At 38.1% G+C, this 27,247-nt stretch overlaps 2 protein-coding genes across 3 annotated transcripts; both read left to right on the forward strand.

The window, feature by feature from the left end:
• LOC109216618 (proline-rich extensin-like protein EPR1) lies at positions 565 to 981 on the forward strand. Its single transcript, XM_019380793.1, has one exon. It carries the CDS (start codon positions 565 to 567, stop codon positions 979 to 981), a length of 417 nt encoding a protein of 138 aa, XP_019236338.1.
• On the forward strand, positions 9,326 to 12,698 carry LOC109244307 (F-box/kelch-repeat protein SKIP11-like). 2 transcript variants are annotated; one of them, XM_019411373.1, is made up of 2 exons: positions 9,326 to 9,777; positions 10,677 to 12,698. In XM_019411373.1, exon 2 carries the CDS (start codon positions 10,775 to 10,777, stop codon positions 12,101 to 12,103), a length of 1,329 nt encoding a protein of 442 aa, XP_019266918.1. In that variant the 5' UTR covers positions 9,326 to 9,777; positions 10,677 to 10,774; the 3' UTR covers positions 12,104 to 12,698. The 2 variants fall into 2 exon arrangements, with proteins under 2 accessions (XP_019266918.1, XP_019266924.1); XM_019411379.1 differs by having other exon boundaries at positions 10,680 to 12,698.

The following is a 27,247-nucleotide window of genomic DNA, read 5'->3' on the forward strand; positions in this document are numbered from 1 at the left end:
GAAATTATCCTACAAGATTTCATAGAATTTTAGAAGTTTTTTTCTTTTAATTGTTTAGTTGTAGGAATTAATTGCATATTTCGTGTTTATTTTGCATTTTTACTATGTGCATTTTATTTAACATTAATTCATAAAAATAACAAAATTCGGCATTTGCATTTAGGATTTAATCTTATATATTTTAGATTAATTAGTAATTAGGATTTCACAAAAAATATATAAAATACATAAAAAATGAGTTATTTTCTGCTTTGTTTAACTTTTCTTGATTTGGTAGAATTTCCTTTAAATTTGGATTTAATTAATTGTATCAATTATTAAATAGATTGGGTAGGTTAATTTAGTTTTTAGAATTAATTTAGACTTTAAATTTTAATTGTGAAAAAAAAAAAGAGAAAAGAAAATACAAAGAAATTTGAGTCTCTTATTTTTAAAAAGACCCAAATTTTGGCCAATTTCTGGTTTTAAGTTACCGGCCCAAATCAAAGACCCAAAAAACCCGGTCCAAAAAACTAGCCCAAAAATTACCCTTGCACTCGGTCCAACACCCCCATAACCTAAACGATGCCGTTTTGCTCGCAGCAAATTCTCAGCCGTCGAGGTTTACTTGATCGAACGTTGAGAAGCTGGGGTGTGAGAGTATTTAAATGTCCAAACGTTACCCCCACCCCCAAACCCCCTACCCTCACCATCTCTCCGGACCTCTCACCTGAACCCTTGATGCCGCCGTCCTCCGCCATCCGCCGCCTGCCGGAATCGCCTCCGCCCGTCCGCCGCCGGCGGAAATCGCCGTCCGCCGGCGGCCGATTTGTCCAAATGCTCCCAAATTTCACCACTGCCTCCCTTCACCTCCCCTTTACAAATCCAGCCTTACCTTTCCTCAAATCCCCTCCGAACCCCTCGAATAGCCAAAAACAGTGGTTGCCGCCTCCGCCGTACACCGCGGCGCCACCTCCAAACTGCCCCAAAATTATACCCTAGGGTCTTTCCTCACCTCCTTCTTCCTAAATCCTAACCAAAACCATTCAAACCCAAGTAACCCTTCGAATTTTGGAATCTAGGGTTTTCGTTCAAGACTTTTCGAGTTTCCAGGGTTAGCCGGTGATGTGGAAAGGGTTTTAAAATTATGCTATGCGTTGTTCTTGACAAGAACAAACACATAACAATATTTTAAGGACCAGATTCGAAATCAATCAAGTTAAAGCCCAAAATCAGTGAGTTTCTGAATTTTTCTCTTGTTTTGTTATTTGAATTAGTTTCCTCTCTATGATTGATTCCTTTTCATGATTAATCGATTTAAGGTTTGATTGTTATTTTTGCTTACCGATCCGTTTAGGGTCAGTAGTTGATTTTGTTTTCTCTGTTCATTATGTGTTCGTTTTCATTTTTGGTTGAGTTCTAATTTTCTGCTAATTGATAGCACAAACCTGTTCTTTTTAATTTGTTTGTTGTTTGATTCATAAGTTTCTGTTAGCTTATTTGGAATTTTTTATCAATTTTGGTTCTTAATTTTGTCTAGTTCATTAAGTTGACAGTGTTTAATTAGAATTAATTTCTAGTGTTGATTAGTTAGATGGATTAGTTTCAATTTTAGAGTTTTTTTTTATTATATGGAATTGTTTTGGGTATAGTTGAATACTCCAGCATTTTGTTTCGTTTAACCATGGTTTAATTTTTGACTAAGTTAGAAGAGGTTGGGGTTAGTTTGACATAGGCTAGTTAATTCAGAACTGATTCAAGGGTAAGTTAGCATTTCAAAGAGAAGGGAATCTTGTAGTAACTAAAAGAATTACCTAGACGCTTCATAGAATAGGGCTCCAGTTAGATTTCAGTAGTTTAGGATAGTAACTTGGGTAACAAGTTAAAAAAATAAGGGACTAAAAGCGTGAAAATGGGTAAGGACTAAAAAGAAAACTAAAAAATCTGAAGGTAGCCCTAGGCTTTGCCTATAAAAGGCACACCCATTTGCCTTCTTAAGAAGTTTTTTTGGATCTGAAAAATCCCAAAAATTCTCTACAAGTTTACCTCTCTGAAAAATTCTAAAAGGGTTCAGCCTCAAATTTTCCTCTCAAAGAATTTCTAGTAAATTCAGAATCCTAGAATTTTGAAAATTCAAATCAAAAGCCAAACCTAACAAACAAAAAACAACAGAAGAGTCCAAAATACTGCTCTGTTGAAACTTCCTAGATCAATTTCGAAGTTTTAGCTCTTAATTCAAGTTCCTAGCATAAAATTTGGTGGGTGAATCCTGGGGGTGTTTTTGACTGCTGAAGCTTTGGACATAGCCTAAGTTTAATTGCAAGTCTATTTAAGCCTACCTTGGTTATTTTGTGGGTGCTACTCTTTTCCGTCGTTCAGTTCTGGGTGTTGTGGTGTTATTTTTGGATTCTTAAAAATTGGCTCTATTTGCTGTTGATATAAGCTGCACTGCTTGCTGTCTGTCATTGATCGATCTCCTCTTCTCTTCTTGTTTCATTATCCAGGTACAAGCCCTAAACCATGTGATGTATATTTTTGATTAAGAAGCGAAATGGAAATCCATTACTCTTGGCTTGGGTGTTTATGTTAGCTTAGTTTAATTCCAATTTAGTAGCTAAATGTTGTAATTGAACTGGACTATACAGACTTTTTGATTTGAGGTAGTAAGAGCCATGTTAGCTATGCCTTGATATTATAATTTATAGTTTGTTTGTGCTGACTTTAAATTTCATAAGTCATTATAGTGCATTCGGGCTTGAACTCGAGGCCCGAATTTATAAATGCAAAATTAATTGACCCTTTTAGAGACAAATTTAAATAGAAAATCGTAGTTCGCTTTAGGCTGGCCTTAAATAATAAAATGAGCACGAGCCTCGCCAAATAAAAATGCATAAGTTGCGGGTGCCCTTATTAAATACTTTATTAAAATTATTTTAGAAATTCGGGACATGCCATTTAGCGAATTTCATGGCTTCCCGCAAAGTTAATAAACGCTAGCCACTTTAGACGCGCTTTTAATAATATTACTTTTCCTAAACTCGGCGTGCGCATTTTCATGCAACTCAAATCCAAATCCCAAAACGTTGAATAAGAGGTGTTGAGGATCCGGGTACATTTCATGTGACGGTGATCCTAAAAACACGCTCTTTAAACGGCGTTCACTTTCATAATAAACTAATTAAAAGCGGTTTTAAACAATTCTAAAATTGCAATAGGATAACATGTATAAAAATCAGATTTTAGCCATTTATTATAATTTAAGCGACCGTGCCTAGAACCACGGGATCTGGGTTGTGCCTAACACTTTCCTCGGGTCAACAGAATCTCCTTAATTCAGAATTTCTGGTTCGCGGACTCCAGATTGGGAAGTCGATCATTTTCCTCGACTTTGGGATTTAAGTTAAACGTGTGACTTGGGACACCAAAAGCCAATCCTTATCCCAAAGTGGCGAACTCTAAAAATTAAATAAATAATTCCATTTTTCGAATAATTCACTTTAAATGGAAAAACTTCCCTATATACATTTATTCCTTCGGGGCTAGGGTACTGTAAAAAAAGGAGCTGTGACATATGGAACTCACAATATGTGACGAAGGAGATTGAATGTGCCAGCCAAGATAACATCGAATGATATAAGCAACGCATAGAGATCTCTTTCTTCTCTCTCAGGTAGATAAAATATGGGTAAAGACTTAAATATAAATGTAGATTTTTGTTATTGGGTTAAGCTTATCATTACATTAACAATTGGTGCGCCTACTCAGCAGGGATGGAGTATATTTTTTAAAACGTTATATTAACACATTACACTAGTTACAAACAATAGAAACTGCAACCAGGATAAGGACACGATTGAATGACAAACCAGAAAACCTACAGGCAGAAATCTAGAAAAGAATGTTGTAAAGAATGTAAAGATAAAAATACATTTGGTAGATTAAAGAAGAATCTAAACCTTAATACTAGAAGAAAATTTGAGATTAAAAGATATATAGAAAAATTACTATACTCTAATAGAATTAGAAACAGAGTTATATAATTTTAAACAGGATACAAATATTAGGAATAATAAAAAATGAAAGGATCTAGATAATTATTAATTAAAAATATTAGGATGAAATAAATAGTAGGAGAAAAAACCTTTAAAACATTGGCAAAAAACATTAAAGTTTATGTGTAAATAGATTATAATTAATGCCAGAATATATAATTAAAACAGCCTCAACTAAGAAGCTATAATCAAGATTTTAGAAGACTTTTTAGAAATCAAATTGAAGAAACTTATTGAGCCTTAGGAGTGATAAAGAGATCTACTTCTAGACAAAGGTCAGCAAGCCTTCATGGTTAGAAATCACAGTGAAATCATAAGAGAAAAAGCAAGAAATGGTAATAAACTATAAGAGACTTAATGATAACATTAAAAACAGACGGATATAAGTTACCTGACAAAACAAAACTAATAAATAGAATACAAGGAAAAAAGATATTCAGTAAGTTTTGATTGTAAATCAGGATTGGCAAGTAAAAATGCATGAAGAAAGTATTGAATGGACAACATTTACTTGTCCAGAAGGGCATTCGAATGCGTTGGTAATACCGTTCGACCTAAAAACAAGCTCCACCAATTTCGAACGCAAAATGGACAGTATATTTGGAGAATATAAGAGATTTTTTTTAGTTATATGTAGACGATATATTAGTATTTAGTAAGGATATTAAAGAGCATTTAGGACATCTACAGACAGTATTTAGATTATTTGTAGATAATAGAATAATAATTAGTAAAAAGACTATGTAAAAATATATCAATTTTCTAGGAGTATTTTAGGGGATGGAAAAATTAAATTACAACCCCATATAGCTAAAAAAGGCTCTAGAAATGCCAGATAAATTAAGACAATACTAAAGAACTACAAAAGTTTTAGGAAATAGTAAATTATCCAAGAAATTTATAAAAGATTTAGGAAAAATAGCAGGACCACCATATGCTAAAAACAGGCTCTACAGGACAAAAATATTTCAACATAGAAGACATTAAATTAGTACAAAAAATCAAAGAAAAATAAAAAATATTCCTGATTTAAATATGCCATTAGAAACAGACTACTTAATTATAAAACAGACGGGAGTTTTGAAGGATGGGGAGCAGTTTTGAAGGCAAAACCAAATAAATATAGTGATAAGAATACAGAAAAAATATATGCTTACCAAAGTGGTAAATATAGAGAAAAAAGGAAATATGAGTTGTATAGATGCAGAAATTTTAGCTGTAATATACGGATTAAATAGTTTTAAATTATACATATTGAATAAACAAGAAGTAACAATTAGAACTGACTGTGAAGCTATAGTTAAGTTTCACCAAAAGAAAATGCAAAGAATAGTAGTAGAAGAAGATGGTTAAATTTTATTGATACTATATCAATATTATAATTTGGTTTTTGAACAATATTAAAGGAAAAGATAATAATTTAGCAGATCAGTTAAGCAGGCTTTAAAATTACTGTTAATTAATAAATATTTTACATGTACAGCATGAGACCAAACAGTTCCCAAGACTGAAGACAAGGGGAAGGGCATTCAAGCCTCACCCTCAGACAAATACTTGCACACAGTATTAGGTAATCTTCATTTTAAGCCACAATTCTTTGCAGAAACAAACTCATATGGATGAATAAGTTTTTTGGAAAGCATAATTTAATATTTTTCCACCATCAAACATATCGTTTAGAGTATTACCAGAATGTGTCATAGATAGACCTCAAAGATGTTTAATTGATAACTTATGGATAGCATATAATAAAAAAGACGCTAAATATGTTATAGTGGCTCTTAATGCCTTAGGACAGTATTTTACAGACAAAAACCAAGAAAAAAAGATTTAAATACTATGTAGCTATACATGGTAAGACAAATGACATTTTTCAGACATGGTTAGAAGTACTAGACTCTATTAAAAACATAGAAAAATCACTTTTTAAAGGTTTCAATGACTTCACTGAAGCATTAGACTATGCAAACAGGATACTAGGACCAAACTACTATTATCTCCCCAGCACTCAGACAAAACCCAGAAAAATTCCCCAATATAACATCCAAAAGGACAACGACAAGTAATATTCTGTGATCATTGCTCATCAATGACGGAAGCCTTCAAACGAATAAACCAGAAGAATGAAATCTTGGCACAGGAAAAAACAAGACTTATGGAGCAAATGGAGGTACTAGAACAAAGAATACATGCGTTATAAATTTGAATTGACACAATCCCAGACTCAAGTTATATCTCAACAAGACACTGAGATGAGTAGTCCAAAACAGAGTTCTCCATCTCAAGAAAAAATGGATGAGAAGGTGTGCATTCCCCAATGAATGCAGCAAAATCTACTGTATCAGATAATGATACAGCTAGTCCGGTTCAAACGGTAACCGATAAAGACATATCAAATCCGTTTATGGCTGTCACTTTGCCAAAAAGTGAAGATGAAAGTTCATCAAGACGAAGACTACCTAGAACACTAACACAGGGAGAAGCATTAAAAAAGAAGGGTATAATTTCTAAAAAGAAAAAAAAAATGAGAAATAGAGAAAGCATAATTAAACAGACATTAGAAAATTTCTTTTCAAGAAAAAAGAAAAGCAAGACAAGCAGATGATTAAAAGTCCCAGTTTTAATCCAAGTCCAGAAAGAAGTCCAGAAAGGTCTCAAAGCTCAGGGGAAGATGATAATGAAGACCACTTAAATTATCAAGATGCCCAAGATCCATACGAAGATGATTCTGGAATGAGTTTTGATTTAATAGCTCTACATAACTTAGACACGTAAAAGGGAAGCAAGATCTCAGTTAGAAGAAAATAAGGGCAACAAAGACAAAGAGCAATAATTCGGGAGACAATTGAAAAAGAAGAAGTGACATAAAGGAAAAGAAGACGTGACAAAAGTAGTACTACAAGACAAGCTGAAATTTGAGTGGAAGAAATAGTCACAAACACTAAAGAAATCCCTGCCTAAGCCATGTGAAGAATGGGCCCAATGAAAGTACCCTACAAGGCTAGACAAGAAAGATTTCTGGAAGGTTTGGAGTCCATTTTGAAATCCGTCTAAAAAATTTAGCTATAAAAGGGAAATAAAGAAGAAGAGAAGACACACTACAAGAGAGAAAGACACTCTCAAGAAGCCAAGCCACCAAAATACTCTCCTTCATCACCCACCATCCTCTAAATATCTTGTAATATACCTTGTAAAATATTTCCTTATGTATGCCTTAGTAGTTTCTACCTCGAGTTTGTAAAATAAATAAATCATTATGCTTGTGTGTGCCAGATCTTATTCCCAAGTCCGGTAAACTTTTTTGGGTTTCCCGAAAGGGAAATCTCTCTCCTGTAAACATGTAAGTTACTTATTTTATCTAAATTATGTTTCTGGATATTATCCCTGTTTTACAGTTTTATGTTATTATCTATAGTGTATGTTTATTATTCCTCAATTATTAGTAGGTATATATACATACATACATACATACATACATACATACATACATACATACATATATATATATATATATATATATATATAATATATATTATATTATATATATATAATATATATATATATATATATATATATATATACCACTCTTAGTATATGGTTATCTTTTTCAATTTCTTAATTAATTTTGAAGGATTAACCTATAAATTCCTAGGAGAAACCGGTTAAGTCAAAACCAACATTAACAAAAAATGGGTATATATGTTTAACCGTGGCCAGGGTGGGGTTAATAAAAATATATATAAGAAAAGATTAATTCTTTAAAAATTTGGAAAGAAGAGATGAACAGAGTGGAATAAAATAATATAAAAAAAAAAGAGTATAGAAGGGGTAATTTCAGGGCATAATTTTGATAATACTGTAATGATATAGGTCTACAGAATAAGAGAGAGAGAGTACCGAGTAGGATTTTATAACATAAGAGTTTAATGTTTTTACAACACTAATTTTACCGTACCAGTAAAATTATTTTACCGAACCAGTAAATATTTCAAGATTAGAAACTTAAACAATATTACTGTTAATGCCTATTAATCGTAATAACTATACCCATCCAGAAGGATTTGCTAGAAGCCTTACCTCAAGTCTAGAAGAATTTAAATTAGACATAGATACCGGATTCTACTCTATAATAGACTTAGCTATACATTTTATATATTTACAACAAAATAATAGTATTTGTTCAGATATATATAGAAAACAACTATATCTTATATTTCGAATACTATCATATCATCAGTCATACTATTTAAGATCATATTATATAAGAAGAAGATTATAAATTGAAGGATCAGACCTTATCAATTTTTACTTTATTAGTTTATTCTAGACTATTATTATAGCTATTTATTATTTTATATATATATATATATATATATATATATATATATATATATATATATATATATATATATATATATATGGCCATCTATTCTTAGGTTAAAAGGTGGATGGGTAGGTAAATATTTTAAAGGTGGATGGGTGGTTATTTATCTTACAACTTGTTTGGATGGTTGTTTTCCGTTGTATCGTATTGTATTGTTATCCCCAAAAAATATTTGTTTTAATTGTTTCATTAAAATTGGTTGTATTGTATTGTTAAATCCATTGTTCCGGAACAATCAAAAGTCCCCTTTTTTGAAACAACCGATTTGGTGTGTGGGATTGTTTCCTATTTTTCTTTCCAATTATGCCCTAACTTATTACTCCATAATTCTATTTTACCCTTTACCTTTTTTTCTATTTTAACTCCAAATCTCAAACCTATAACCTACTTTTTTTTCCAGAACTTTTGCCGCCAACGTTAAAGGTGTTTTAACGCCTTCTGTTTTATATTCTCTCCTAATTTGGTTTTAACTCTATTCTAATTAGCTATGCTCCTTTGTTTGCCTTCTTCTGTTTTGTTTTTTAAAATTATTTGTATGCATAATTTTTAATAAATTTAATATTTAAACAATTGAGGGTATTTTAGTAAACTTATCAGTTACAGTACAGTACGATACAGTCAACCCAAACAGTAAAATATTATTTAACAATAACAAATAATACAATCTATTCAAATATTGTATTCATAAAACGATACGATACATAAAATATAATACATTAGAAAACGATGGGGAACAATGATTCAAACAGAGTGTTAATTCGTCTATTCTTTTTTAAGCAGACGCCTAAATTTAAAGGGAGGGAAGTATGTATTAAGCCAATAGAAAAGGCTGAATCAAACAAAAACAAACAGTTACGAAAAGAACAAAGGAACCATATAAAATATAGTATGAAAAGAAGAACTGAAGAAGAGAAACTCTAATAAGCCGTAGGGGTCCACAACCTTCTTCCTCCACGCTTATCCTTTCTTTCCCTTTCTCTGCGTATACACTGTATTTTATATTCATAAAATGGTAAAAACATATGCATAAACGCATATCCAGCTGTCTATGTCTAAGTATGTAAACAACTGTTCTTTGGAATGAATAGTATTTATTTTTTAGTATTAATTATTTATTTAGTAGTTGACAATAAAATAGAAGTGAGATAATAGGGTCCTCTAAAGATTATGCCCCAAAGCAGAAGCCAAAGTCTACTTTGATTGCACAGAGAACCCCAAATCACAAAAGGGAAAAAAAAACAGGCTTATACACAGGAAAACACACACACATACACACACAGAGAGTAGAATTTTAACCTGAAGATGTATACATAGAGAAAGAGAGAGAGAACAGATTGTTCTTCTCACATGAATCCAAATCAGGTACTCCTTTTTTAATCCATAAGTTTTATAAGGTTTTCAATCTGTTTTTATTTTAATTACTAGTATTATTTAAGCTTTTTCTGTTTGCTATTTTTGTAAGCATGATAAAGAGATCTAATCCGATTACTGTGATTGAAATGAATGCAAGATTGAAGTTTTGTTTTTGATTAATGGTGTTTGGGAAATTTGAGTTATTGGGTGTTTTCTGATCTGAATTAAGAGATCTCGTTTTTGGCGAATTCAATTATGTTAAAGAATCTACTGACTTCTTCAGCTATAATATGTATTGAAAAACTGAATCTTTGTTATAAGTCAGTTATATGGATTGTTTTTCTTTGTTCTTGCAAAGCTAATTTGTTCGAAAGTTTCAATTTTTTGGGTGCTTTTGATTCCAAGTCCGTCATTTCTGGCGAATTCAATTCTACTAACTTCATCAGTTGTAATATGTAGTGAAAAATTGAATCTTTGTAAGAAGTCACTTAATCTGGATTGTTGTTCTCTGTTCTTGTATGCTCATTTGATTAAAAGGTTCAATGTTTAGGTATTTCTTATTTCTGGTGAATTTGATTGTCTTTGAGTGTCTACTTGCTTCTGCAGTTATGATATGTATTGAAGAATCAAATCTTTTTAAGAGTCACTTTATCTGGGTTATTATTCTTTTGTTCTCAAAATAAATGAAGGGTCCTAGATTTACTTTTATCTTTTTCTCTTGTGAAGGTTCTTTGCATTTGTTCTCAAAATAAATGAGGGGTCCTAGATATTTCTTTTCTTGTGCTTTGATGAGGGAGAATTTTGTCGCTCAGTTTTCTCGTTAGTTTCTTAGAATTCAATAGGTTTCTGTCTGTGTTTTGATAAATTCTGATTGGGAATTTTCTGGTTGCCGTGTCAATTATCTTCAGTAGATATCAGTTTGGTGAGGAAGAGCATAAGGTTGAGAATTCAGATCAAAGTTAGGCTGTGGTACTGGTGCTTCTTTTCAGGGCTGAACCTGGACGACATGTTGGAAGACAGGTCTTGTTTGGTACCGAGGGATTTTCCTAGAGAAAGCAACTGGGCAGCTTGCATGAATTACAGCCTTGATAGGATTGAAGTTCAGCACGGTAAAAGGCCATTGGAAAATAATCACGAGAACGAAGTTGTTCAACGCAAGTTGCCAAAGCGATCTGTTGCTCTCAATGAAGAAGTGGTTATATCCTTAGGTGATGCTTCAGTATCACCAGCTGACGAAGCTAGTAATCAGCGTCATGCTGCAGATAATTCTGATTCAAGTTCTCTTATTCCTGCCATTGGCCGTGACAACTCCATTAGCTGTCTCATTCATTGCTCCAGGTCTGATTATGGAGCTATTGCATCTTTGAATAGTAGCTTTCACTCATTAGTGAGGAGTGGGGAGCTTTATAGATTGCGGCGGCAATATGGTGTGGTTGAGCATTGGGTTTATTTTTCTTGCCAGCTACTGGAATGGGAAGCTTTTGACCCTAGTCGCCGCCGTTGGATGCATCTACCATCAATGAATCCCAATGAATGCTTTGTGTTCTCTGACAAGGAGTCTTTGGCAGTTGGCACAGAGCTTCTTGTGTTTGGAAAGGAGATCTTGTCACATGTCATTTATCGTTACAGTATACTGACAAACACTTGGTCATCCGGAATGCAGATGAACGCACCGAGGTGTTTGTTTGGATCTGCCAGTCTTGGGGAGATTGCCATTCTAACTGGTGGTTGTGATTCACAGGGCAATATCCTTAGCTCAGCAGAACTTTACAATTCAGAGACTGGAAGGTGGAAGACTCTACCGAGCATGAACAAGCCGCGTAAGATGTGTTCTGCAGTATTCATGGACAGAAAATTTTACGTAATCGGAGGCATCGGAGGAACTGAGTCAAAGCTATTGACCTGTGGAGAGGAGTATGATCTTGAAACAGGAAAATGGACAGAAATCCCGAGCATGTCTCCTGTCCGAGCTGGTGAAGCTAGGGATGATAATATGCCTGCTACATCTGAAGCACCTCCTTTGGTGGCAGTTGTAAATAATGAATTGTATGCTGCTGATTATGCTGACATGGAAGTGAGGAAGTATGACAAGAAAAATAAAGCATGGGTTACCATAGGAAGATTGCCTGAAAGAGCAGGTTCTATGAATGGTTGGGGTTTGGCTTTTAGAGCTTGTGGTGATAGGCTAATTGTAATTGGAGGGCCTAGAGCCATGGGTGAAGGGATTATCGAAGTTAATTCGTGGGTTCCAAGTGAAGGACCGCCTCAGTGGAACTTGCTTGGGCGAAAGCGATCTGGTAGCTTTGTGTATAATTGTGCTGTCATGGGTTGCTGAGATATGTGCCGTCCCATGTGTACGGTACAGTGTTTTTTGCTGATAGATAAAGAATTGAATTCTGAGGCGACAGGATCTTGCTAATGGGTAATTTGTCCCGACTCTTTTATTTTCAACCTCTTGTCTTTTTGTCTTTTTATAGTGGTGGAACATACGGAGGATTACCAAACTAGACTCAAGATTCAACAGAATTATGTTCTTTAGAAGGTCTTGAGTACAATTTTCGTCCTCAAAAAAACTTTAATTAGAAGTTCCTGTCACCTGATTTATTTTCTCCCAATTTTCAATCACATAAAATCCCGAAGGTCCCCACCGAAATAGCAGAAAGGTAAAATAATAACTTGAAGGAGGGAGCAGTACCATGGTAGTTTCTGGTTAGTGTTATCTATATCTTCTCTGAAAGAATCAAAGAAATTAGTCTTTTTGGGTTTTTAGTGATTCTTATTTTTCTTGACATAGTTGAGAAGAGAAAGAAGGTTCTGCAATGTTGTTTCTGGGCATCTTGCTTTATGTACTAAATACATTTATTCTTGTTAACGTGCTACAGATTAAACTTACTTCTGAAGTAATTGGTAGCTTTAGATATTTAGCACTAGATTTTTTCTACTTTCAGTTTTCATTTGTGTTATTTTGACTTAAGCTTTATTCATTCAATGGTGACAGATAGTGCATTGAGGGCATGTTTGTTAAATGTCTGATGCTTACATGACAATTTACCTGTTTTGATCTGTGAAAGAAAGAAAAGATCTTGGCACCAATCACATAGGTTTTGACATTAATTATGTGATTCTTTTTCCGCGGATAGAAGAAAATGAAGCTCATAGATGGTAAGCCAGCTTTTATAATTGGTAAACTTGATTAGGAATTTGAATGCAAAGCTGGCTAGTAGTTGGCGCATAGTTGTCACTTTGGCTTTCTCAGAAGCTGTCTAGATTCATTTATAATCAGCAGGAACTTGCCCTTTTGTGTTGAACAAGTGTAAAGTCGATAAATAGGTTATAAACACATGATTTGAATGACTATTTGTGAAAAACTACAGAAACCCTTATTTCCAGTTTACGCGTTTTTTGACACCTTTAGTTGTGAACTTGTGGTTATTATAGAGATGATTAGTGCCATCACAGACAAAGATGGGTGCATGTGTATGAATTAACTGACAGATTTTCTATATAAACATGCTTGTAAACTTATGTTTGTGTGAGGAATTCTCACAAAGTCCCACAACTGTAGATTATCTTTAGAGACTTAGTGAAGTCGAGTTAACTCTTGGTTGCGGTTGCCATGAGTCGGATATGCGATCAGCTGTATACATTTGTGTTATGAATCCTAATATCTTGTTGCATTGTATAACTGGTTCAGGGCAAATCAAGTCTTTTCTAACAGTTCTCTTCTAAGCACACATTTCTTGGTGTTTTGAAGTGAAAATATGCCCTTGTGTCTTTAAATTTCTTTTTAATGGGGATTTTATCTACTTTGTGGCTTCTTTTTAAGTGTTTTTGATTAATGAAAGAATGTAAAACCTGGGAAACTCCTCATCTAAGTTGAAACTCTCTGGGTGTGTTTGGTGCGAAGGAAAATGTTTTCATGGAAAATGAGTGATTTTCCCTTGTTTGGTTGGTGAGTGAAAAACTTTTTCCGGCAGATATTTTCTAGTGTTTGGTTAGAGAGTAGAAAATATATTTTTATGCTACTCTCCTCATCCCTTCCCCCAAGTCCCCATGTTTCATATGCTCCCCCCTCCTCTCAGATACCCAACATTTTTATGATTTTATTTTCTTCTTAAAATTCACACAAAATCAAAGGAACTAATGTGTTGCTTTACTTTTTTACGCAAAAACAATGTTAAAATTTGTGCTCCATAACTAAAAAAAATACTCTTTTTTTGGTTGAAAAAGAAAGTACTATTTCTACAACATGAAAATAAAGTAATCATTTTGTTGAAATTAATGAAAGAAAATACTTTTTCTACATCATGAAAGAAAATACTCAATTTAGATTTCATATTTTAAAAAATTACTATTTAATTATTTTTTTATTAATAGGACTTTAAATGGTTGTAAAAATTTTCACTTTGCTTAAAATGTTATGAATGATTTTAGAGCTTAATACTTAATTTTTCTTTTATATTTGTAGAAANTGGGGTGGGGGTGGGGTGGGTTGGTGGGGATGGAGAATAGGGTGGGGAAGGTTGAAAAAGAGTTTTGGAAAATGTTTTCCCTTCCCTTGATAGGAAAAACATTTTCCTGAGTTGTTGAGGAAAATGTTTTCCAAAACATTTAAGCCTACCAAACATGAAAAAAAAAATCCGGAAAATGTTTTCATTCGTACCAAACACACCCTCTGTCATGGTTGGTTTTCTCCGCTTCATGTTTAATGATCTTAGCAGAATTTGTTGGAAATGAATGAAGAAGGGTTAAAAGAAAACAGAAAGAATAGGTGTGCAGTTCAGTAGTCGAATTACACCTGAAACACTTGAAGAAAAATGGAGGAAAATGCGATAGAAGCATCTGAAAACTGGAGTAAAGTCTGCAAAAAATGGGAAAAATGGAATGCTATGAAAAACAAATTGGAGGCAGATGACTTTGAATTTTTCTAAAAGCGTAATGCCTCTGAACACTTAGAAAAATGAATTAGTTAGTGTGCTTTTTCTTCTTTTTGTCTATGTTTACTCTCTTTTTCTTTTCAAATTTGTGTAAGAGCTAATTTAGTTGTTTACCGCGAAAATAGTAATAACAATTAAATTTGTTGATGGGACTCTAAAAATACGTGATCTATTTTTATGCTAGTTGTTTAAGCAAATGATGCTAAGTGTATGAAGTTTAGAGACAAAATGCAAGCTAAAATAGAGTTACAATCGAACCGATGAGCTGACCAATCGGGGCCTCGGACTGACCGATACGGGGCCTCGAGGTCGATTCCTGGGCTCGGGCTCGAGCTATTAAGGGTAATCAGGCAAGGGCTAACAGTTATAAAATAATCAGCGAAGGCTTTTTATAGCCAATGATAAGCAATAAATGAAGAACAAGTATGAAAATAATAAACAAGAGCAACAATTTCCAGAGAGTATGTTAGAGAGAAAAAAGAAAGAGTTCTTGTATATTTCGTGTTAACAATTGGAACAAACGATGGTCTATAAAATGACAGGGATCCCCTTTATATAGTAGGAGAAATTCCAATATAGTACAAATTTATTAATTACGAAGATATGGAGATGGGACAGCTAGATACTGCCATGATGCGGGCTCAGACTAGCCTGACGGACTCTGTCAGCTCTAGCTGCACGCCTTGGGAACTCCCCATCTCTACCATAGCTGGGGTCATCATTGTCCCAAGGTCGAGCGTCGACGAACCTCGAGGGAGGAAACTCGACCGTAGCCTCGAGCCTTTCGAGATGATCCTCTGAGGTGCCTCGATGACGAGGAATTGGACCTTCCGATTTTACCGTATACAGATAGTTCCCGCGTTTCTTGGAGAGGAACGATAAGAAATGATTTTGACATCCATTTCTTCGGACTTCCTATGACGATATCATACTAATGATATCATACCTATGACTCGGGCCATCTGGGAACTTGTTTTGAACTTGATGTAGATAGCCTTAAAGGCGTTGTAGATAGATTCTGAATGAGGGTTTACCCTAATTTAGATGGTACCTCAGGCCCATACGAGTCTTGCAATGATATCAATGGCCCTTTGGAGAGGTCCCCAAGATTGGGTACCATCTCGGGACTGACGATGATGCCAATGGTTTCTTGGAGCCCGACTTCTTTTTGATGGAGATCCTCGAGGTCGGGTACTACCTCGGGACTTGCATTGATGTTAATGGCTTCCTGGAGCCTATCTTCTTTTCTGATGGATAGTGTTGATGATGAGGAAGACGAAGGTCAGGAGTGGATGGGCCGATCCGTCCGAGTACGGACTGTCGATATTATTCTTGTGGAGCTTAAGCCATTCCCTGAGGAGTGGAATTTTGCGCGTAAGTGGTATATTTGTACCTTCGTAGTTTTGCTTATGGCAAAAGCAGGCTCTGTAGATGCGCCTTTCTTTCCTTTTCTGCAGCAATTTCAAGGACGTCGTGTGAGGTCCCCGACCTGACGGACTGGGCTCGGAAGCTGTCGACCTGCTCGACTTACAATGAGCGTAAGCGGCGAATTTTGTCAAAGGACAGATGGGAGGACAAATATCATGGTATGTGCCGCATAATTTGTTCCCTTACCCTCTTTCAGTTGGAAAAGCACTTCCTCTTTCTGCGTGCTAACCCTGCTATTGTAGGCATCGGGGAGCCTTCTGAGGCGAGGTCGTGCCCCTTTGGAGAGGGAGAAGGCTTGCTAGCTTCTGGGCTAAAGAATGATAACAATAAGCAAGAGATACCTTTAATGAGCGACGGTGCTCAAAGCGAGGTGAACCTGGACCGGGGGCCCGAAGTGGGAGTATTGGCTGAGCCCGTCACGCCCGTGATTTCTATCTTTGGGAGGGCGGTTTTCTCCTTCGATGTCATCCTCTTTTTCCGTTGGAGGTACTTCGAGGGATACTCGGAACTCGGGATCATATGCACCGAGCGATCGTGTCCCAACCGGGGTCGGCTCTTTCGGAGCTGAGGGAGCCAGGCTGGCAGATGTGCGCTCGATCTTCGAAGAAGCTCAGCGGCTTTATTTCAAGGCGAGTTTTTTGCCGTCCGTGTTGATTTTGCAATTTCTACTTTCTTGTCGAGCTTTTTCTTTCGTAGGCTTTTGACAAGCTCCAGTCCAAGCTGCTTCATCGTGAAGCCAGGCCGCGGAAAGCTTTGGATAGGGAGAAATCCCTTAGGCTCCTTTGTGCAAAAAAGGAGGGTGAGCTGGTATACTTGCAGGGCGAGGCGGATCGAAGTCGGAACTTCGAAAGCCGTCTCGAAAGACAGGTATTCCTGTAATTCGTGTCGATGTGTGCTTCCTTTTCCAATTCGGAGAATACTTCGATATTTCAGTCGGAGAGCAAAACGGAGGAGCCGAAAAGACTTTTGGGGCGAAGTTGGCCGGGTCAAATGTGAGTTTAACGAGTTGAAGGCTTAGGTAGATGCCCAAGTTGCGAACAAGGAGGGTGCTTTGGCTAAGGCTTCTCCCCTCGAGGTGCAAATTCAGAATGCTTCGTGCTAATGATTCTGTCCGAGCGAATATGATCACAAGGCTTGAGTCCGAGCTTTGGAGGCGAAGGCCGAGGTTGAGAATGCCCGGGCTGAGGTTGTAACGTGCCGCGCTAAGGCTGACCAGAAAGTGGCGGCCTATTTGAAGGGCGCTGTTGATGCTCAAGCTGAGCTGAGGAAGGCTCTCGACCGGGAGAGCAGTAATAAAGAGTACGTGAGGTGCAGATCTCGGAGGGAAACCCTCGAGGAAATTCATGCCAGGGGCTTCGATCTTTCGGAAGAGATCAAGCAGGCGAAGGCGAAAGAGTACGATCCTAAATTCTATCTATTCGATGCCGAGGACGGCGAGGATGGGGCCATCGGGCCATAGTCCCAAAGGGGGCATAGATTTCCTTTTCTGATTTTGTACGTGGTACTTTCAGAGTATGTTGTAAATGGAGCTTGTATTTTTTCGCATGTATGTATAAAGGGGAGGTCTCACGGTTTTGTTTCTCCTGTACTTCTTTTTGCCTTGATTTGAGCCAGATGAATTGGTCTTTGAGTTGAGGTGAATCCTTAGATTCGTGGTATGGCCCTGGGGCTCATTAGGCTGGCCCGGGGGCTCTTACGCGCTCGGTCGATGCGACCTTTTGTATAAGCTGGCGTTTGAGCTCTTATGCTTTTGCTCAACTGTTTTGGGTTTAGTCTCCGAGTCAGATTACGACTCGAGCCTATTTGACCCTCAAGCTTTTATGTTTGTGTGGGCTGGCGACAATGGGTCTAACGCCTTTGATCGAAGCGATCTTTTATGTGTGTGGCCCTGGGGCTCATTAGGCTGGTCCGGGGGCTCTTACGCGCTCGGTCGATGCGACCTTTTATGCGGGCTGGCGACTATGGCTCTTACGCCTTGCCCTGAGGCATATGTAGTGAACTATCTTGGGTTTTGTCTCCGAATCGAGCTCAATCGACCCTCAAGTTTTCATGCTCGTGTGAGCTGGCGACAATAGCTCTTACGCTTCGGGCCGATGCGGCCTTTTAATGTAAGCTGGCGACAATGGATCTTACGCTTTGCCCTTAAGCATATGTAGTTAACTATTTTGGGTTCTGTCTCCGAATCGGGTTACGACTCGAGCTCATTTGACCCTTAAGCTCTGTATTTGTATGGGCTGGCGACAGTGGCTCTTACGCCTTGGGTCGAAGCGACCTTTTATTGGCTTTGTTTTCCCCTCGTTAAGGACTTTTTGACGTAGTTTTCGTCTGACCCGTCGTCGGTTCGGGAAGAACCTCGATTTTGAGTCATTTCATGGTGATGATCGAGCACCCCGTAAGGTTTGGCTCGGAGGCTGAGTATCTCGAAGCCAATGATGTGGAGCTGACGTGGTCGAAGCTCTTTTGCCTATGTCGAGGGTAGCCTGTTTAACCGGTTCTTTTCGAAGTAGATTCGAAGTAATGGCCTATGATTTTGTAGCGACGGCCGCGTCCCCGAGTCGCGTTAGTTCGGCTGGTACAGGTGTATGACCGTAGTCATTTGTGCTTGGCCGGGGCCATTTTGGTCCTGAGTGAAGTAGTTTAGGTGTCTATATCAAGGGTATGCCTTTTTAGGGGTCTTACAAGTTCGATATATAGCCTAAACTCCGGGATCGAGTTTATGCCTGTAGTAAGGTATTACAAATTTTTCATGCCTTTGAGGTCTTACAGTTTTGCATACTTGGTACAAGTATTGTCCATGCCTTGCTTGAGGTCTTACAGTTTTGTTGTTGCCTTACGTAGGTCTTACGAGACCGAGTTTACCCGCTTGGGGTCTTATGGCCTCGGGTTTCTTAATAAGTGGCGATTGGCGATGGCGATTGACGGCAGTCCTCGAGTTATCGAGGATTTCTCGGCTCGGGAGCCATTATGATGGAGATAGCGATTGACGGCAGTCCTCGAGCTATCGAAGATTTCTCGGCTCGGGAGCCATTACGATGGAGATGGCGATTGACGGCAGTCCTCGAGCTATCGAGGATTTCTCGGCTCGGGAGCCGTTACGATGGTGATGGCGATTAACGGCAGTCCCCGAGCTATCGAGGATTTCTCGGCTCGGGAGCCGTTACGATGGAGGTGGCGATTGACGGCAGTCCCCGAGCTATCGAGGATTTCTCGGCTCGGGAGCCGTTACGATGGAGGTGGCGATTGACAGCAGTCCCCGAGCTATCGAGGATTCCTTGGCTCGGGAGCCATCACGATGGAGATGGCGATTGACGGCAGTCCCCGAGCTATCGAGGATTCCTTGGCTCGGGAGTCATCACGATGGAGATGGCGATTGACGGCAGTCCCCGAGCTACCGAGGATTTCTTGGCTCGGGAGCCATCACTTGCAAACTTGGTGTTGCCTGATTGAGGATTTACGATTTTGGAGTTTCCGACCCGGAGGTCGCGTAGCTTTGAGTTTTTGATGCCAGTCTCTGAGTGTTCGGGACATTTTGACTTTGGAGCTTGTTTTGTGATCTAGATGTCGCCTCATCGAGGGCATACGAGTTAGGAGTTCTAACTCGGAGGACGTGCGATTTTTGCGATTTTGACGCTAGTCCCCGAGTGCTCGGAGCATTTTTGACAGAGGAGCCATTTTTGCAAAAATACCGAGTCTCTTTTGAAGCGTGAAATGGTCTTCAAAATTATTCTTCGATTGCTTGAGCAAACATGTCTTTGCGGTTGAGGGCTCGGTTATTCTATGCGAGCATGGTTCGTTCGACCGTTTGGCCCGGTACATTGTTTTTCCCATCGAGACCCCATTCGGCGTATCTTGGCTTCTCCGAGTAGGTGACCTTCCGGGGGGATACCCCCCCAGTATTCGAGGTTATTTGCAAAAGAAGCCTTGAATACTTGTTGCGTCCTCCTTAGGTAGCATGTAGAAGTAACCTTGCCGGTAAAAACGCTTTTTGGGATAAAAACCCGGTCGAAGGAAAAGAGTGCAATGCATGCTTTTGAAACCTAAGGCTTTCGAGTTGGAGAGTGCTTTGGCTATTTCGACCGGATACCTGCACTCAGGTCAGTGTAGAATGTAATTAAGAGAGAAAGGAGGCAATCATACCTTGGTGTGGAATGTGTCGGCGATGCTTAGAGCCTGATGTGTTTCAGTCGCTCGCGATGAGGATGCGGTACGGTCCCCTGCTTTGTTTAGTCGGGAGAAGCTGAGAGTATAGCTTGCTATCACTATTTTATCGTTTGATAATCCTTTGGCTCCTTCGGGGGTGGAGATACTGGTGTTTCGGGCTGCGCCGACCATATTGACTGGTATAGCGGTTTCCACTTTCGTTGTTTTATTCACCCCGTTGGGTCCGTTCGGGACTTCGAAAGGCGGGCATAATTTGGTTAGACAGTCCGAGTTGCTCTGTCACTTCGACTTGATAATATTGGCCGAGCTACCTGGATCCATAAGCATATGTCTGATTCGAAATATGTTTACAAGAAAAGAAGTTATTAGCGTGCCGTAGCGGAGCCGAGACAGGGCCTCGGGTTGGCCTTTCCCTGTTGAGGAATGTTTTTGCTTTCCTGGCTGGGGATTCCTGCGGGGTGCCAATACCTCAAAAGATCGTATGGATGATATGTGCACTGCGAACATCGTGCACCGCGAACATTTCCCTTGCCGCATGTTGTTCCCCGTAGATGGTTTTAATCCTCTCTTTTGTCGGGAATTTCATCATTTGATGGAGGGTGGAAGGTACTATTCTTATGGAGTGTATCCATGACCTTTCGAGCAAGGAATCGTAACTCAAGTCTGCCTTGATGACATGGAATTTGGCATTTCGGGTTGCGCCTGCCATGTTGAGTGGAGGTGGGTGACGTCCCCTTTCGTCGTTTGGTTAAGCAGTCCGAGCTGCTCGATTACCCTCGACCTGATAATGTTGGCCGCGAGTATACATTTAATTTGAAATGTATTTACAAGGAAAGAGATTACCAGTGCGTCGTTGTGAGGCTGAGACAAGGTCTCGATGTCCTCGTCGCTGGTATGTAGCCCCGAGTTCGTTTTTCTCTGGTGATGGATATTTTTGTCCTTCTCATCATGGGTTCATGTGGGGCATCAATGCCTCCCAAGATCATGTTGATGACATGTTGCGGCTCATTCGTTTCGTTCTTCTTGGCCGCCTCTCTTTCCCGGAACTGATTTTTGGCCCGGTCGCTTAGGAATGATTCGAGCTTCGTGATCATATCCGCTTGAACCAAAACATCATCACGAGCTAAGCGGAGTTGGACCTCGAAGGTCAGGGCTGAGATCGTCGATGCCCAGACCGGAGCAGCACTGAGCCGAACTAAGGTTGATCAGGAGATGGCAATTTATTTGAAGGACGCTACCGCTGCTCAAGCCGAGTTGAAGAGGGTCCTCGATCGTGAAGAAAGGATCAAAGGATATGCTCGTTGCAAGTCTCGAAGAAATATTCTCGAGGAGATCCGCGCTAGGAGTTTTGTTCTCTCGGAAGAGTTGGTGTGAGCGAGGGCGGACGAGCGCGATGCTCGGTTGCTTCTGCCTGGCACCGAGGAGAGTGAAGATGAGGCCGGTAGGCCATGTCTCTCAGGGGTAGGGCATAGATTTTGCCATTTTGTATGTAGCATTTTCAGAGCATGTTTGTAGATGGAGAATGTGTCTTAGGAATTCTCGGAGGTGACCTTTATTGAGCAGTCTGGCTACTTCTTCTCGAAGATGGTGGCAATCTGCGGTCCTGTGGCCGTGCGTGTTGTGAAATTCGCACACTAAGTTATGCTTCCTTTGCGAAGGATCCTATTGTACAGGCCTGGGCCACCTGGCGTCCCCGATTTTATTGATGGCGAACACGATGTCTGATACGTCGATGTTGAAGTTGTATTCTGATAAGCGAGGTGCCTATGTCGGCCCTGTATGCCTATCAAATCCGGCTCCGTTGACGAGTCCCCGAGGATTCTGTCCTCGGTCCATCCTTCGGTCATTGTGGGGTATGTTGCGCTTCAGGGCGTTCCTTCTATCACCGGCGTATGGCTGATATCTTTCTTTGTTTGGCTTTGGCCAGTGGAATCGGTCCTGGTGTGTTCTCAAGATTTTGCGGTGGCTCACCAACACCTAGAACAGCCATACCATTTTCTCCGTGGTTTTCAATATTGTTGTTTACTGAACCAGACATTACGACCTGAAATCAAAGATCTTTGGACATGAAAAAGTGTGAAAGATAACTTGCGTTGTGTAATGAAACCACCAAGAAAATAATCACTATTATTTTTAGCCCCACGGTGGGCGCCAAACTGTTTACCGTGAAAATGGTAATAACAATTAAATTTATTGATGGGACTCTAAAAATACGTGATCTATTTTTATGCTAGTTGTTTAAGCAGATGATGCTAAGTGTATGAAGTTTAGAGACGAAATGCAAGCTAAAATAGAGTTACAATCGAACCGATGAGCTGACCAATCGGGGCCTCGGACTGACCGATACAGGGCCTCGAGGTCGATTCCTGGGCTCGGGCTCGAGCTATTAAGGGTAATCAGGGAAGGGCTAACAGTTATAAAATAATCAGCGAAGGCTTTTTATAGCCAATGATAAGCAATAAATGAAGAACAAGTATGAAAATAATAAACAAGAGCAACAATTTCCAGAGAGTATGTTAGAGAGAAAAAAGAAAGAGTTCTTGTATATTTCGTGTTAACAATTGGAACAACAAACGATGGTCTATAAAATGACAGGGATCCCCTTTATATAGTAGGAGAAATTTCAATATAGTACAAATTTATTAATTACGAAGATATGGAGATGGGACAGCTAGATACTGCCATGATGCGGGCTCAGACTAGCCTGACGGACTCTGTCAGCTCTAGCTGCACGCCTTGGGAACTCCCCATCTCTACCATAGCCGGGGTCATCATTGTCCCAAGGTCGAGCGTCGACGAACCTCGAGGGAGGAAACTCGACCGTAGCCTTGTAGCCTCGAGCCTTTCGAGATGATCCTCTGAGGTGCCTCGATGACGAGGAATTGGACCTTCCGATTTCACCGTATACATTAGTAGCTTGCTCTCATATAGAAAACGAAACCATTTGGACCAAGAAAATGCGATAGAAAAAGTTAATCAGATTTAGTCGGTGTGAACGCATTAAATTCGTGTTATTGTTAATCATACTACTTTAAATGCATAGTTGCCCCCTTCGACTTATTCACTCTTTCAGCTTATTTTCCTTCCCCTATTTAATCTCCTTCATAAATTTTACAACGTTCTGCTTTAATTTTTTTCAACTGGATTTAGTGGAAATATTAGAATAATAGATTCAAATATTCTTATCATCTTCTCTTCCTTTTCCACTCCCTTCTCTCTTCTCTCTCATAATTTTTATAGGTTGAATGGATAAAAGAATTTTGTTTAGTTTTGGTAGTAGATTTTCAATCACACAAAGTACCACCACACAAAGTCATGATACTTCAGTGCTTACATATTTTTTTTAACTTATGGAAACGTTTTATAACAAGTCAAACTTGATGCTTTATACTTCAATATCACACAAAAGAGGGGTAATTTATGTAATGTCCAATTTTTGTGTGCACCGGTTTATACAAGGACCTAGTTCTTCTATGCGTTCTTTAAACTACAGTTGCTGGATAAGTAATGCAGAAAGTAAAAAGAACATAAGTATTTTTACGTGGAAAACACCCGGCTCATAAGGTGAAAAAACCACGACCTACTTTCCAAAAGAATTTTCCTCAACACTTCACTACAACTCTGAGACAAACAACAGTACAAACACTTGCAAACTAAGGATTAACTCTAACCTTTGTAGCAACAAGCCACAGGCTGCTCTACTTCAAGTCAACTCCAACTTGAATGATACAACTCAAGTACCTAATACAATTGCTTCTAAAGAAAAGCTGAAAAGTACAACTCAAAAGCTCCTACTATAATTGAGCTACAATTAAAGATAGACACATGGAACTAGTTCTTCAATCTGGTTCATGTAGCTTCAGGTTCGCACTCTTAAAACTCACAAGAATTGCTCACAAAATGCCTTGCTACTTTGCTCTCAATTCTTGCTTAATTTCATTATGTGTGTGTCACTTGTAAAAGAGAACAAACTGATATTTATAGAGTTAGTAGAATAAGGATTAATTAGAGGTCTAATGCTTTACTCTTCCTGGGTGGAAAACTTCTAGTTATCTTCAACTTCTAACTCTTTTCTTATCTTGGATAGAATTCTCTTCAGATAAGGAGTCCTGCTCCTTATCAAATATGCAATCTTTTCGTTCAGGGATTATCAGAAATAATCACTTATATTTATCCCTTGCACGTGCATGCCTTTTGCTTAATTCCTACCGTAATTGTGTACTATGTTCGTGGACCTGGTTCGTGGAGGTGTTTCTTTTTCAATCATCAAAACCAAGACCGCTCAGATCAACAAATTTCCCCCTTTTGATAATGACAAACTCTGTGCTTTTGAGAAACATGAAACCCGTTTCACCTCAGCTCAATATCAAATAAAATGTGAGAACACTTTTCCATTTAAAATCACAAATGATCAAGGACCAGGTTTATTATGTTATAAACATCATAGTCCAAAGCAAAAGCATACCTTCTCTTCCCTCTTTTGGCATTATCGAAAAGTTGCATAGTTAAGTTAAGTAACTAGATTTTAAAAGATATCACTCATGGTCACTGGGCTACTTCAAATGCAATCATGGATTCAATCCATCTAAGAAATATCAACAAACAATTAGAGAAAAGGCAGTGAATTTCATTGATTGATAATATCTTTTTCAAGACTCTATTTTCTTCAAGAATTTAATTATTCTTCTAAAAATTCACACAAACCCAAATGAACTAATGTGCTGCTTTACTTTTCAACGCGAAAACAACATTAAAATTTGTGCTCCATAACTAAAAAGAAAATACTCTTTTTTGGTTGAAAAGGAAAGTACTCATTCTACAACATGAAAATAAAGTACTCATTTTGTTGAAATACAAGAAATATACTTTTTCTGCATCATGAAAAGAAAATACTCTTTTTGCTGAAATGAAAGAAAATACCTTTTACTGCATCATTTTGTTGAAATGAAAGAAAATACTTTTTTAACATGAAAAGAAAATACGTTTTTTTTGTTAAAATAAAAAAAATTTAAAATCATGTAAAGAAAATATTCACTTGTTGAAATGAAAAAAAAAAAGTATTCTATCGATGACATGAAAAGAAAATACTATTTCTGTTTAGGATGGGGTAGGTTGGTGGAGATGGGGAATAATATGGGGAAGGTTGAAAGAGAGTTTTGGAAAATATTTTTCCTCCTCTTGATAGGGAAAACATTTAACTCCAATTAGATGAAAATAAGTTCAAGAGAAAAATATTTTTCAAAACATGATTTAAGGCAATCAACATGAAAAAATTAGAAAATATTTTTCGTACCAAACTCACCCTTAATGTAGTCGATCCCGTTGCTCATAGTTCTAGAAAACTCCTCTAATTGCATTAAAGCCCATGAGTAAGTAGGTTTTGGTGGCTTAGGAGAAGGAGAAGAAGAAAAAAAAGGAAGAGAAGAAACTGAATAGAGCGGGGGCTTTTGTCTAAAGTTTGTCAATATTCAGTATAAATTACAATAATTTTAAAAAATTAAGTACAAGTTAAATGAAAATGCCCAAATAATGGTAATGCACACGGTAATTTTTTTACAGTATCGTTTGTAAATTACTCCCTCTCACTCACAAAGTTTATGTAACACTATTTCTATCAAATTGTTTTTTTAAAAATATTTGAAATATTAATTATTGGTGCATAGTGATTTTATGTAAATTTGAAAAACATGAATCTTATTTCAAAAAATTTTGAATTAAAACTCAGTATTACCACACAAATAAGCAGTTCGACCCTTTAGGTCCCGACATAAAATGGAAGTTGTGGGAATGAGCATGAAAGCCCTAAACCCTTTCACTCTCACCGGCTGGAATCTCCATTCCCGGTGAGAGCAAGGCTCAGCAATAGGCAGCCACGTGTCACCCATGGGTCCCCCTGTCCCCTCTCTCTTCCACGTCACCAAACAAACGACAAACCTCTGAATATTTGTTGTACGACCCCAAAGAACGCCCCACTTACTCGCACAGGCGAGAGAGCTGCATTAATGTTGGGCATCGGATTGAGTGTGGCTGCAAATATGAGGGTAAGGATGGCTGCTCTTGGATGCTTGCTTCTTGTTATGTTTGTCAGCCAAACTAGTTCCTCATTCCATGATCTCACTTGCATCTATATTCCTGTTCATTGAAGTAGTTTCTGCCATATAGCCTTGGAGTAGCTGCATTCAATGAACAGATGAGTGAGTGTTTCCTCTGTATCTGTTGAGCATAGCAAACACTCACTTTGCACTTGTATTCCTACTTTTGTATTCTGTTTACTGTTGCCAATCTATGTTGAAGAGCCATCCACAGAATGAACTGATGTTTAGGTATCATGCCTTTACTAAGAATCAAGTTTTTCCAATAGACTTTAAGGTATTGAGGAAGACTGTCCTTATAGGCTTTCTTAATGCTGAATTTGGCGTCTTTTGCATAAGTCTGTATTTTATCCATGTCAGGTGCTAGCCATTGTCTAGCTCAAATATGTTTCTAACCATCCAACATGCTTGTCTTGGTGTTCTCATTTCCTTTATGTTTTTCCCACTAATGTATTGATGTTGAATCCATAAGACCCAAAGTGTATCCTTTTTTTGAGAGATTGCCTATAACAGCTTCAATAATGCAGCTCAATTCCACATGGTAAAATTGAGTATATTCAGTCTACCAGTAGATCTTGGCTGACATATTGTCTCCAAGGCAATGGGTGCCTTGTTAGCATTCTCCTTTGTACCATGCCAGAGGAAATTTTTGCAAACATATGTAACTAGTTTAACTACATTTTCTGGGAGTAAAAAAATCTGAGCATAGTAGGTTTGAATCTCAAACAAAACACTTTTTATCAATTGGAGTCTTCGTACATAGGATAAAAACTTGACCAACATCTGACCCTTGCCATAATATTTTCCACAAAAGGCATACACTGGTTGATAGTTAGTTTATATTAGATAGTGGTACTCCTA

Source organism: Nicotiana attenuata, chromosome 2 (assembly GCF_001879085.1).
Source record: "Nicotiana attenuata strain UT chromosome 2, NIATTr2, whole genome shotgun sequence".
Classification (NCBI taxonomy): Eukaryota; Viridiplantae; Streptophyta; class Magnoliopsida; order Solanales; family Solanaceae; genus Nicotiana; species Nicotiana attenuata.